This window comes from Triplophysa dalaica, chromosome 7 (assembly GCF_015846415.1).
Source record: "Triplophysa dalaica isolate WHDGS20190420 chromosome 7, ASM1584641v1, whole genome shotgun sequence".
Classification (NCBI taxonomy): domain Eukaryota; kingdom Metazoa; phylum Chordata; class Actinopteri; order Cypriniformes; family Nemacheilidae; genus Triplophysa; species Triplophysa dalaica.
This window is the reverse complement of record NC_079548.1, coordinates 7,529,818-7,544,625: the sequence shown is the minus strand read 5'-3', so window position 1 is coordinate 7,544,625 and position 14,808 is coordinate 7,529,818. Positions and strand designations below refer to the sequence as shown.

The following is a 14,808-nucleotide window of genomic DNA, read 5'->3' as shown; positions in this document are numbered from 1 at the left end:
CAGAATGTGTCAAAAGGGTAGCTTTATAAATTCAATTACTTTATTCCACATATCACAGAAATACTTCTGTAAATTAGTATTCATGTCAGAGACATAGTGGGAGAAACAAAATTGACTGTTTTGGGTGACACACCTCGAGACGTGTGGGTGGATCTGTATATCTTAATATAATAGCAAATGAGAGGAGATAAAACAATCAACAGATAAAATAGCAAATTACTTCTTCATCCTATCAAAACAACTTGAATTTTCAAAAAGAAAAGGATTAACAATACATAAAAATACAAATATATTTCACACAATGATATTTCTAGAGCATAAATAAAAAATACATTACAGAGCAAAAAAATTAAGTGCATTGGTGTATACAAAGAAAATGGATAAAATAGCTTCATTATTCACAGCGTAAATCCAAAACCTAACAACCAGAAGAAAATGTAGTCATAGATTATTCTATTCTATATGATCTATTTTAACATCACAAAAATCAATCTGTGCAAGATAATTCTGTCATGCTGTTGACATCCTCGGTATCAAAACAATTCCAACAACTTTATACACTGGCCCACTTAACAAAAGAAAAAAGAATGTAAAGAATTTTGGTTTCAAGGGGCCCCTCCCCCCTTTCCTTATGTGTGTTTATGATGACCGCGCCTTCCGAAAGGCTTGTTCACTATTGAAATAAAGAGTCACAGGGGACAAGGCAGACGGGGGGACAGGACAGACAGGGGGCCCATACATCACAAAGGTAAACCACCAGGAACTTCTTTCCCCAGGAAACACCCCTAGTCTCACATCTCTCACCCAAACGCTCAAAAACAAGTAGCTCGAGGTTCCTCTTTACAATGCCATGAGGCACTTTTCTATAGACACAACATAAACTGTTTACCACAACTCCTATTACATTCATATTTACTCATAATTAGATTCTATTTTAGAGTTTCTATTGCTTTCCAGAGCAAAGGTCATGAATCCCGGAGAAATCTCATATTGATGAAATGTATAAATGGCAAATGCATAGATGTAAATGTATTTTTCCAGGTTATATAGTGCATGTTCTCTACTACAGCAATCCAAAGATGATGAAAACATGACTATTTTTGTTTTAAAATTTCAAAATAAAATATAAGTTAATTATTATACTCAATATACATAAAATGCGAAAAAATATTTAAATTAATGTTATACAAAATTTAGAGAGTTTAGCATTTGGGATCAACTGCAAAAACACACAAAAAAAATCTGCATTGCGCTTGCTTTTCTCAACTGCAACTGAAAAACACCCATCAGGGAGTTGGGCAGCCATGCTGCAAAATGGCACCAGGCGTTGATCTCAACTTCAAGCCAAGTCCCATCCACCTGCTTGCACACTCCCTACGACTATGCTGTTCACCAACAACTTTAAAGAAGGTTCAAGACAACTTAGATCAACAATGTCGTTGTCAGGGCGCTATGCTAATACAACGTCCTTGACTTCTGAGTGAACAAGAACCAGTTTAACACAACTAACTTTATTTACACTATTTAATCCTTCGAATACAAGCACCTACCACATTAAATATCAAAGCAAGAAGTCTATTAAATTAACAATAAATTTCAACATCAGATCACACAAAAAAAATCATTTCAAATTAAAAGCTTTGGGAAGGGGGGGGGGGGGGGGGGTAATACGTGTGCCTAGACCTGAATGCTAGACCAAGGCTGCCTTCTATGTAGAGGTAAATGGTCTTTGATAAAAAACAGCACAGATGGTTCAAAATAGGAAAGGGGGAGAGAGCACACATTGGTAAGGGGTTAAAAAGAGGGGTGGGGGCTCTTAAAGGCACAGTACACATTTAACCTTCTCAGTATCTTTATGTGACATGAGCAGTTTTGCTTTGGGTCTCTAAATATTATCTCTTGCTCAATCGTTCTCATTAACCCGTTACTTTTAAGAAAAAAAAATACTGCTTGCTTAATGGCAAAAGGGAAGCCCATAAGGAAGTGCTGCCATGCATTCCCCCTCAATCCCCACCCCCTCCTCTCCCGTTCACATCTCTCTTCTTTCTTTCCTCTTCCTGCTCAGGCAAGCCCTGTATATAGAATGTCATATGAACATACTGGCATGAGCGCCTTCCCGCACGGGCTGCTGGCCTGCAGAAAAAGCCTCCCGAATCAAAAATGCATATGTCTGACAGCAACTGAAAGAAGGGAAACGCCAAGAAAGTGCATACACGAATCAGGAGGAACAAAGGGAGGAAGAGAGATAAATGCAGAAGATTAAAACAGCAAGCAAATAAGCATGCTGGCGGGAGGGAGAGGAGAATTAGAACGGGGTTGTGTCTCGTGCAGCACCCTCAACAGATTCTGAGAAACTGCACACAGGTGTTCCCAGCCTCTGATTGGTCGCACCTCCTTCTCTGTTAAGAGCCCTCCCCCTGCCTTGTGTAGTACTACTATCATAAGTGGAGATGGAGAGAAAGGACAGCGAGAAAAGGAGGGAGGGAGCCAGCATGAGAAACAGCAAGCGAGCAAGTGTGGAGTGAGACTGCCTGAGCTGGTGATAGCAACACACACAAATCACAAAATGCTGCCGTTCTAATCAAAACTTAAAATATATTTTTCTCTTGTTGAATTCACTGCATAAAGATTTAGTCAGACAGACTTTCCTTTGCATCGAATACAATGTTTTAAAGACAAAACTGTTCGGATTTATAAGAGACTAACCTGCAATAAAGCATGCATTTCTTTATCCAGAGCATTTGTTGAACACCATCTTCACTATTATTTCATATTCAAATATTTACGGTGTAGCCTACTGCAAGACAACAGACTATTTTTTTTATCAGTTCTATATTTTAATCTAATATGCACTAAAATAATCACAATGGGTCTGAACCCAGAAATTAGCACGGTGGAAAGAATAAGTGCAAGTATGAGGCAGCTTTATCAAACAATTATCATGAGACTTGAGATTTGTTTCATAAAAACGACTTCTCATAAATCATACTTTGAAATCGCAACCCTAAGAAAAAAAATTCCACCAATACACACTGGCGCCTCAACAGGTATTTCCCCCTTTCTAGATATCGGTACACTTAATAAATGATGTTGTTTAAATTCACACACACATGTGGTAGGCGATAATCTTAAATAGCTACGTGTTTTTGCATTAAAACAATAATCCTATTAATGTTATATTTCTACTAAATCTCTGTGTGTGACTTTTCCTGTTATTGGGTTTTACACATAGCTATTACACAAAGATTTCCGTTCCGTGTTTAAGTGAAACTGGACTCATGCACTATCTGCATAGTTTCTCACCTACACTGTCTGGACCACAAAAGAAATTCACCATTGGCACCTTGTCAATAAATGTCCCTCTTCTGTGTTTGAGCCGTGAGCTACAAAGACCCTGTTGCTTTTGGGATTCTGATAGGTGCCAACAAGGGGAAGAGAGTGTGCATCTGGAAGAAAGGGGGGAAGGGCCATTGTTACACTTTTATCACACTGTATTGTCATAAAGGTGTGGCTCTTCCCATTGCCTCTAAATCTCACTCCTGCCTAAGAACTTCAAAAGTGGCCCATCAGGTCACCCTGTCATACAAATGCAACATTGCATAAAAAAGGGAGAAACTCAAGGCATGAGACACATAGCCGCCCCCACACAGGTCCACGCACACATTGTTAATGCTTACTCAATAAATATTCTATAAGGAACATCCAAATTCACATATTTTTTAATAACTACACTTTCCCCCTTGCTCCAAAAATACAATTACAATTTTCACAGCATGTAGGGTTTGGCCAGTTATATTTGAAGTCTGTATCTTTTTAATAGTGGGATAACTACAATAAAGACATTTTGGTTAAGAACACTTAACCAAAAACAATAGGGTGTGCACAAAAGAAGCTTCTCTGACCCTCCACATCCCCAATCCCCAATCCCCCACCCCCTTTAAAAAAAATACCAACAATGGTAATTCCACATGCGTCCCAAAACAACACAATACTACTTAAAACAATTTCAAAATTGTGTGCCTACACAGTACATAGTTTAAAAAATATTTGATTTGGCCAGAGTGATATCTGAGGCAACTCCAAAGCATACAATGTAACAAAGGGCGAAAGCAACGTATATGCTGACCTAGGGGCGTGCATTGCTTTTTAACACCCCACACCTCAGAGACCAGCCCCACAAAGACGTTTATCAAAATGGCGAGGAGAAATACTTCCACTCTAATTAACATTTCTAATGCATTTTCCACAATGCTTCTTGTGTTTTGTTTTTGTGTACTACTATGCTTTCTACTTGTATTTTTATTTAAAAAAAAACACACACACAACATCACAAGGCATACTATATGAATGCTAGGATTTTCATACACATGAGGAAAATTACCAAGTTCCACAAAAGTGCAGCAAATAAACATGACCAAAATGTGCATGTTTATGTATGAAAATAGGCATTCTCAATAAAAATACTTAATCCAGATCATGCATTGATTCACTTCTCTCGGGTAAGTAAAAAATGTTTAAATGATGTTACAATAGCATCAATGACATGTGTAAAAATGTATTTCCACCTTTTCATGTTAATGCCCCAGTGCTTTCAAATGGAGCGTTCCACAGAGAAGCCCATTCTACGCCATTTTCTCAATTGCTGACGTTGTTACTACACTGATGGCGACCACGTGTCACGCTATCAGAGTAACGTGTGTTTTACACTACTTACATTGTATCTGTCTTGTTGCAATAATGTATTTTATGCATCTTTATGACACAAGACAATACGTAAAGAGTATGATTTACCAGTTTCATATAAATGAGGGCTTGTACATACGCATTTGCAAATAAAACAGTCACTCAAAAACGTATCTAGCGTAAACGTATAAACAGCACCTAATATTGTTACAGCGTGCATAAGAAATATATTTCAGAGCAGCATTCATCATTACGAGCAAAAAATGTTTTACACATGCAAAAATACAAAATACTGACGTATACTGACGAAACAGATTTTTAGCAGGTTGCAACATTTAAAAGCATTATAGCGATCCACAAACCAGATTACCAGGTGTAACGGATGGATATGCAAGATTTGTTTAGGGTGTAAGAGGCCGGGTTGCGTTAGGTGGGGATCTTATGTTCCACATAAACAGCCTACTGAAGTTTCACAAGCATACATATGTATTTCTGACGCGAATTAAAGCAAGAAATGCGCTCTGACGCACATTAATACTCAATACAGTCGCCAAAAATGTAGAAATTTAGACAACAATCCCCAAAACGAATCGGTTTGTGCAATACATCAAAACACATTAATCGTAAATGTTCATACATGTTTATTAAAATCCTCAAAGCTCACCTGCAGAGGTGTAGTGTTAAGCCTTAACCCTTGCGTACGTTACAAAACTGACGTACAGGCAGCGAACAATGTTCCATAATGACAGCTTTTAAAGCCATCGAGCAACAAAACAGAGAACAAAATCTGTGTTGGATGAATCATTCAAGCACCGAGGCCTAGGCTTCGCAGTAGGCCAGGGCCTGATCAACAGGGGACAAGTGATTGAAATGAAACAGATACCAGCGATGTTCATGTTTAGCAATTACGCACGAATTTGTCTAATACAGGAGACGAAAACTGGTCATGAAGCTCAGCAGTAACTATGAACGTAACAGCACGTGGTTAAAGGCTTAAGGCATACGCTACTTAAACATCCAACAATACAACAGCCAGCAGAATACAATGCCACATGAAGACAAACAATTGTTATCCGTGTTATGGTCTGAAAAAGTAACAATAACTTAATGGGGCTTTTTGGAGCTCGGTTTTTAATGCATAGCGAAGTCTTTTAGACATTTAACAAATATGTGTATCACCGCCACAACTTGCATAAGTTACATCAAGCTTTTATATACAACAAACAAACAGTTCGGCGATTTAAGAGAAAGTCAAATACCTCTGCTTTTTAGGGACAGAATGCTCGACCTCGATTCGTTTGCCGTGAAGTTCCACTTTACCTGAAAAAGGAAACAAATTAAACATTTTTCCTTTTTTTTTTAATACCCTCACTCACAAATGAGGCCATTAGCTTACTTGACTGGCACTCCCAGCGTGGTGAACTTAAACGTAAATTAATAGACGTATCAAATGTGTGTCTTAAACATTTTACAAACGCTTCTTGGCTACTTTCCTGCGTAAAAAGAGCGAGTGTGTGTTTTTTCCAGCATTTCGAAAACTTGCTTTGCGAAAGGCCTAAACGTGCTTCTGAGGGCCGTGGGGTTACAAAGATCGTGTATTAATAAAAAAGTGATTCAACTAAAATGGAAAAATTCTTTGCACGATTTTAAGCTTCAATGATCACGGCCATACAAGCTATTTTCGACCACAGTGGGGATTTAATCCATACGTGTAGGGCTGTTGTTATTATTTGTCGTGCGAGAATACTTGAGACAAGCAGCTATTAAATGAACAGCTGAAGATGAATTCATCTTGACTGTGACTTTATGTGGAGTGTAGTTTTAACCGGGTCCTTGTCAGCATGGCGACCTTCGTGCTATACAAGAGCACACGTCACATGCTACATATGTTGAGAACAGTGGAGAGATCTTTTTTGTCGTTTTTGCGAGACACATGCACCGAATTTGTATTGTTAAAGTCAGCATTTAAGAATGCTACACTTCACAGATACAAAAAGGTAACGTTAGCTTTAGTATTATGCATGTTAACTCAACACACGAAACGTGATTCATTTTAGCTCCACTGGCCTATTAGCCAAAAGGGGGAGGGGTAAGACCTGATTCTATAGTAGGTTGGACTAAACCTACAGACTGGTCTTAGAAGAACTACTACGTCCTATACTCTACAAATAAGGGAGAGGCTAATTTACTATTGCAAAGTACAATACACTGCACGTTTTACCTGTCAAAGCGAAGAAAGTAAAGTCGTGGTTCATAAATGTGTACATGAATTATTCCAGTATATGCAAACCTTGTATTCTTAAAAGTTCACCATCTCAAGCACCTTTGCACTATACAACCTTACATTGCCCTCGTTGAAATAGCAACGGTAGACACATTGATTCAGTTTCATTATAAACCCCAAATCCATGCAACTGTGGAATTTTAAACAACCCAAATGATTATGGCATTGTTAACAAGAGTGAGCTATTAAAAGAATAACCAAAGAATTGAACCGGCAACGACAGGCCCATTACAGTCAATTTACTCACCAGAAAATGCTTCTATCGCTTTCATCGCCCATTGGTCGTCCGGGCAATCAACAAACGCATAGCCCGTTTTCATAAGAAACTGGCCAGAGTATGGGATCTTGAAATCCTCAAAGGTTTTAACCAAGTCCTCCGCGGTCACGTTTTCATTCAAATTTCCAATGTATAGCTTGTTCATCGTGAAAACCTGCAATGCTCCCTCCCAAAAATAGAAATGAAAATAAAACTTTTCGTCAAAACGCTCCTAATTTTGAAAAGGGACCTTCGGCACCCGCAGACTATAGAATCGTGTGGCTGTCAACCGGTTGGAAATTAAAACGGGGGGGAATCAAATGGCAACACAATCCAAAAGAAAAAAGGAAAGTTCGACTAACAGTAACGTTGTAGTCAAATAAAGTCCAGCGGGCGAGTGGTAAATATTCTCCACTGTGGCAACCTCCGCGGATTTCCAGCACGGTGTCGAAACGATATCAGTTTGAATTAATCTGATGTTTGTTATGATGGAATAGTGGTACAAATATAGCGGGATCGGGAGAAATTCCTCTCGCTGCCCCTCAACCTAAAGCTGTACCCTGTACTGTCACACAGATCCTACCGCTTGGCGTTGGCACCGCCTCTAAAAGCGAGTCGAATTAATTTTTTTGTTTGCAAAGAAGAAACCACGTGGTCCGGAGTAGAGGGGGCAGGTCCTCTCTCGCAAGCTTAGCGCCAGGGTTTGCTTGGAAAGACAGAAACGCTCTGTACATTAGTTGCATATGCTTTGCATTCATATAGGTGTACACACATTCTGCAGTTTACTTACGTCTTATGTGCATTATGGATTTTGCCCTTTAATGCTTTGTTTATATATTTTTAATCAAGATTTTAAAGAAACGCAATTTACATACTGGCCAATTGGTGACGTTACAATTTTTATTAGAAACATTATGTAAAAACGCCTTTTGTAATGCCGCTCGACAGCTCTGATAGTCACCCAACCCTACCTATTGTAGCCTTTAGTGGTCTGACTGCAGCCACTTAAGTTGCAAAGTTACGTACAAAACACGTTTGTATAACATTAAAACCCCTCCTATGCGTACATGATATGGTGAGCAATACCTCACGACCGTTTACGTAAAATAAAGCATTTCTGCACTGTTACACGTTTAAGGCAAACATCACGAGGCGGGGAAATACCCAGTACACACTTGTTTATTTAATGCATAAGTGTATTGAAACAACATGTCCTGTTGTGTGTTCGCGAGAACTCGGTACTGCCAATACAGAAACCGGTTTCGAAAGGGTCCCTTAAACTAGAGAGATACATTTCCAGATATCTCGAAAGTTCACCTCAGCCCGCCAAACCCAGGACACGAGAAGGTCCGAAACAGGGGTGTTGAAACAGCTGGGCCTAGTATGGAGGATACCGCCTACCAACAGGAAGTGATCAACTGTTGCGTTGCCTTTGTGATCGCATACTGGACATGTGTCAGTGATCTATCATTGAGGGGAATTGTTTAGATATACGTACAGAGCTGTCGTTAAAAAACGTTGAACGCGGTTAGATGGCCAATTTAAATCGCTTGACTGTGTAATGTATTGCTCTCAAATTGTACACGTGGCGGCAGTACCGGCTCATTGCGAGAAAATGGCTTCCCGTCCTTCCTTGCATACGCGAGGGCTGATTCACATATCACGCCCATTTGGTTTGAAGGAAATCAAAAAGAGTCCGCACTTGTTGCTTAATTAAGTGTTTTGACAACCAATAAACAGCAGACAAAAGAGTGCTATATTACTTTTTGAGGTGTTGGAGTGTATCTCATGTGTTTAAAATAAGGACGACGTGTACGTTCAGTAGCAGCAAAATTTGGGCGCATGAAGAATGCAGCGATGCAGTTACATTGGCAATGTTAGTTTGTTTTAGTCTTAAAGACATTAACTTGTTCTCAGGTGTGGTGTTTGCTTGCAGACAGGTTCTCGCAAGGTTTATGCAAAGGCCGGTTTGGGCTATTGTGCCATGAATATGTCATAATGTGTAAAATGACTTAAACCCAGTCACATGTCTTTATATGTATGTTCACACAAGCATTCATAAACCAAAATCTAGCAAATGTGTAATTAAGGTTATGTGATATTTTGCATAATGGTAATAGTTTCAGAATTGTTATCAGACGCCCTGTCTACATGTTTTTTCCATATTTATGTTCTAACTTTATCTGACATGGGCCACAATATAAAAACTACTGAGCACTAAAAAGGTCAGTGATCTGATGACCTCACTATAAACCTTAACTTTGGAAAGAATACTTCAAATCCTTGCACATATTTATAAATTTAAAACTCACATAAGCATAACCGGAGAAAGTTAAACCATCTATATTTGCATGGTGTATTATGTATTTCCTTTCATATTCCTATTACACTCAAAAGACAGATTTAGTTGCAAGAGATGCGCTTTGAGGTCCCATGAAGGAATTGGCATGTCAATACAACCCCTGTGAGTTTGAGGACTCTGAGATTTGAGATTGTGACCTGACCACACACTGTGAGGGGGATGGGGAGGAGATGATGTGGGGGTAGGGCATCTCTTTTCTGGGTGAGGGGGACCACAGGCATGGAGCACGCCCAGGACAACAAGGAATTTTGAGTTTGATGATGCATCAATGTTACTTTTTCCTTGGCGTCCTATTAAAGTACTAAATAATTATTTTATTGAAAACATGTGTTTTAGACACTGTGAGGTATATGACTTTGTGTTTTGCTTTCAATTAAATTTGTTTTCTGTACTGGCAGTTAACCAATAAAGCTCTGGAGAACAACAACGCATGGTGCGGAAAGTTCTGAAAAGCAAAAAATTACTTGGACAATAATGTAGTCTATGAATGTTAGTGCTTTTATTTTATCTCTTTTACTGAAGAAATTTGTAAAGATAAATAATTTCAGGAAGGCTCAAAACAATCATGTTAAACCTGTTTGATGTAAAGCTCAATGTGAGGAAAAGCCAATGTTTACAGAATGAGGGAAGGCTTTGGTCTGACCCCACACGTCACAGGACTGTCTTCAGGACTGATTCTTTTGCATACCTATGCATTCAATAGCACCATTGCAACACATCTGCAAGTTGCTTAAATATTTGTAATTATTTTTAACAGCGAATATTAGCAAAACAACATTCAGACCAGAGGTAAGGTCAGTTTCAAACAATACAAATAAGAAATCATAGATTGGTAATCAGTAAAATCATTTTTAATAAAACTTTTTTACATAGAAAGAAGAGATAAATCTTACACAACTTTAAATAAATGTAAGTCCACGACAAGAACTTGTGTCATAATAAAAATGTGTTCTAGGGATATTAATACAACATTACTTATATGGAAATAACCTAGATTTTATACAAAGACAATAACAGTACAAAGTCTTTTTAACAATGTTTTATAGGACACAACACTAACAATATCGTCAAAGTATAAGTAAAATCATTAATTGTTTCACATTAAGGACAAATAAACAAATCACATAATCAACTTCAGATTTTGCAGAAGGTTCAACAGTGATAAAGGCTGAATGATTCAATAGTTTGTTATTAGTTTTGCTTTTTCTGTTACCATGATCGTTTATTTTTTACATATTGGAATGAAAAGTTCCTAAATGTTTTTAAAATGTATTCATTTCCTTGGTTCAATTAACAATCAAATTTAGCTTATTGATAAACTTTCTAGATGGTTAACATAAATTGCTTAACATAAATGATTATATATCTGCATACTGTAAATTGTTAAGAATTTAGATTCATCTATATATTCTTTATCTCATTTAAGTATTAGAAACTAATGGAAATAAGCAGGGAACAAATTTAAGATCACATGGATCACAAAAAGAAAGAAAGAAAATTGAGTGTCAATCTCAGTTTAGTCTAGGTTGGTCATCTGTAGTTTCAATTTATTCTTCATTTCCTGATTGAAAGTGTTTTCTTCCACAATTATATTGAGAAACTAAATTTATATGCACTGTTTAATACTTTCTTCTGTATTTCAAATTAATACAGCTGAAGCATCTAAAATCCTAAAGAAAGGGTGTTTTTAATCTTTTAACAATTTAAAAAGCAAAAAAGGGTATATTTACATAAAGTTTCTGGTTAGCAGTATTCTGGTCTCTTTAAGAAAGCTGAGAACAATTGGCAGTTTTCTATAATTTCCCTTGATGCCCCTTGTGAGCCCCTATCTGCTGTCTTTGCAGTAATTTACTATAATCTGGATTTATAAAACCTTTGTAAATCCATTTATGCAGTAAGCCAAGATGACAAATTGTTTCAGAACCCATCAGCATATTTAGGGTATTGTTTTCCACTCTTAATACAGTTTAATATCTATTACATTGAGTATTAATTGTTTAGAAAAATGTTGTCTTCTTAATTTATAAAATGTTTTCAAATAAATACCGTTAAACACCATCTCAGAAAGCCTCTGTTTTTTAAGTCAAAAAGGGAAGTGTGTATAGGTTTATAGAAATATGTTTGAGTGTGGTTGAAAATTAATAATAACATTTATTTACAATTTCAACAATATTTCACTTTACTTAAAGTTTAATATCCAATTTCAATAATAAATCTTCCAGATATTTTAGACAGTGTTCAAATAACATACTTTGGTTAAATAATGTTTTATCATCTTACAAATAAATTGAGAGAAGTAGAAGTTAAATAACACATCAAACATTTAAGTATTTTCTATTCAAATGTAACCATTTAAAATAACTGTTTTACACATATAATAAAATCACTTCTGAAAACAAAGAATTAGGACAAAGTAGAGAATTCCACTGCAAGATTAATCATGCAAAATGCAAAAGAATATTGTGTAAATAGAATGAATGAACATGACTTACAAATGTTTACCTTACATAGAATCAAATAATAAAAACAAATAAGAAGAAAGAAAGAAATTATTTGGTAGAGAATGAACATCAGGTTACAATGGTAGTGAAGTACCTGACTAATTCATATCAGCAGTTCCTCTTTTGTGTTTAACTTCTCAGATATTTTACAATAAATATTCGCTATCCGTTACGGGAAAACAATGCAACACTTTTTATGATCTGCTCCCACTTGAGGCCACTATGAGATTTCTCACAAAATGGAGATGGGAGGAGTGACCAATCAGAGAAGCGTTTCCTCACTAAAGCCGATGACGTAGGTTACACACCCCCACGCGTGCAACGTGAACAATTTCATTTGGCAGATCTTGAATTCCCCCCATTCTTAAGAAAATGGTTTATTTAACGTAAATGATAGCACATGTTTACCCCACAACAAATATGAATAAAATATACATTATTGTTTCGAATGGCTGAAACATAAAAGATAAAAACGAGATGTGTTCTTTTAACCATGCCAAATAAAACGTCACTAAATCCAATATTTTTTTAAATCCATTGCTTGAATAGACTGACCTATCAATTAAAACTAAACGGCTTAGCCTATCCAAGGGGAAACCTTGTCCACATGTTTTTTTGGGGGGAAAAGTGTTCATTTAACGATCAAAGCTGTCAAAAGTCCGATATAGCAGTAAGATGTTGGTGTCGAAAGTGTCTATCAGGACCACAACTTGCACGTGGCTGCTTCCACCAAGCGGGCATTTTTAGTTAATGCACGTCCCAAGACCAAAAGAGTGATTTGCTTTTTTACTGTTGAATTTAAAGGGAATATTGCAATACATTTCTTCTAACGGGTTGAATGTTATGATGAAGCATAATTAACTGGATATATTTACAATACGATGATCAATGTAATCATGTTTTGACGGGACGTGACGTAGCACTGTTTTTTATTTTATGAGAGGAATTTCCAGACATCTGATAAAGATTGTGTTTGCTTTATGCTCCAGATAATAATGAATTTCGTTAACTTTAAATCTTTTTTAGAGTGTGGTCACGTGTTACATGAAAACGGGGTCGAGTATTAGACATCTCATTCATAAAATGTCTCTTGTTCGTTTGCTTTGCTTCAGAGTTAAACATGTTGCTCAAACGTCGTGTTTGCTAGCTATGTATTTTCAAAACAGCTTCGATGAATAGTCAAGCGTGTGAGTGTTAATTTGCAAATACATTTTTCTCAAAGATATTATCAATTTATTGCGACTTATTCAAGTGCGCAACAAATGAATGTAACAAAATGCTAAATTATGTTAAAGATTATGTGCTTTATTCGTAGAGTGATTCCCACCACCCATACATAATATTATACAAGTTTTAACCTACTTGTCAATTGCTGTAATGGTTATTTACTTTACACCCACGATTACAACAAAGTACAACGAATGTTATTTGTAACAATACGTACATATAATATATCAAGTAACTTAGTACATCGATCATTTAAGTTCAGACTGTAAATAGTTAGTTTAAAAAAGTTTAATTTACTATACATATTTAAATGCAACGTCGGTGAGCTACAACATGATATTGACACTTTAAATAATTGTATAAATTAAACAAATAGTTTTCTATAACGAAAGACGTGTGGTCGAGTCATTAAATCGAGTATTCTAACGTGAATAATTTGTCCGACATAATGATTCGCTTTCACAAATTACTAAACTAGATGTGAAGTAGTTCAAGATTAACCGTTGTAACAGTTTAGACAACGCTGCGAGACAACACAAACTAAATGCACAATATTCTTCACATGCTCATTGAAAATGAACAGTTCTGTGTGCTTAAACTGTGCAGGTGTTTTTAGTTTCAAAGGTTCACTCACAACTTCCTCCGACTTCCTTTTAAACGGAAGTCACGGTTGTTTGGGGCTCATGTTAATAACATATTTGTTAAACTATTTATGGACACTACTCCCCATTTGTTGTGATTTCAACTCTTGTGGCTGCTCTTGTTTTATCACACTCAGCGGATTAGTTTAGAGTTCTAGAGTTTCTGGTTACTTTGAACTTCTAACGTCCACGGTGACGTCACGAAACGTGAACTCTTACACTCTGCACACACCCTTGCTAGATTTCACGTAATTGTGAACGAAACCATTCACAAAACGCAGGTAATGGCTTTTCACAAGGCAGTTACGCAACAAAACCAAAGAAACACATTATCAATTTTTATTTTGTATGTATAGGCAAAATGTATACCATAAAGTTTGTATATGGTGACGTCATCACCAGATCCTATGTGTTGTTCATGACTGCAAACGAATTAATACTCTAAAGGTCAGTTAGTTTTGACCACAGAATCTTGTAAAGAACAAACTTGCTCCTGAAATCTGCTTTATTGTTTGTAAAAGGAATTTATACAACAATTTATATGAGCATATTATTCAGAAGTATAATGATAGCAATCAGTTCTATGCTAATTTCTCTGTTCAATAAATTGAATATCAAACTAAGACACAAAAAGTGGAGAAATGTTGGATGTGTTCAGTTGTTTTCGTTTAGTCCTTCAGTTTCAAATTTTACAATTCACTTTGACTCACTTTAAACACTCATCAATCTGATTTGAAAAAAGTTAGCTTAAGAAGCCCAGCAAGTCTGTGAAATGCTAAAATTATATTATGTTTTGTTATGCTTATCGATGTATTTATTGTGACTATTAAAATCTTTGCTGGGCACTATTGTAT

General features: G+C 36.6%; 1 protein-coding gene across 1 annotated transcript in view; it reads right to left on the bottom strand.

Moving 5' to 3' along the window:
- Window positions 1-7,812, bottom strand: part of igf2bp1 (insulin-like growth factor 2 mRNA binding protein 1) — a 32,817-nt gene extending 25,005 nt beyond the window's left edge. Inside the window, 2 exon segments of the mRNA XM_056753469.1 lie at window positions 5,943-6,003; window positions 7,215-7,812. Of these exon segments, the coding sequence (XP_056609447.1) occupies window positions 5,943-6,003; window positions 7,215-7,389 (236 nt within the window). The 5' untranslated portion in view covers window positions 7,390-7,812.
- Between the last annotated feature and the right edge of the window lie 6,996 nt (window positions 7,813-14,808).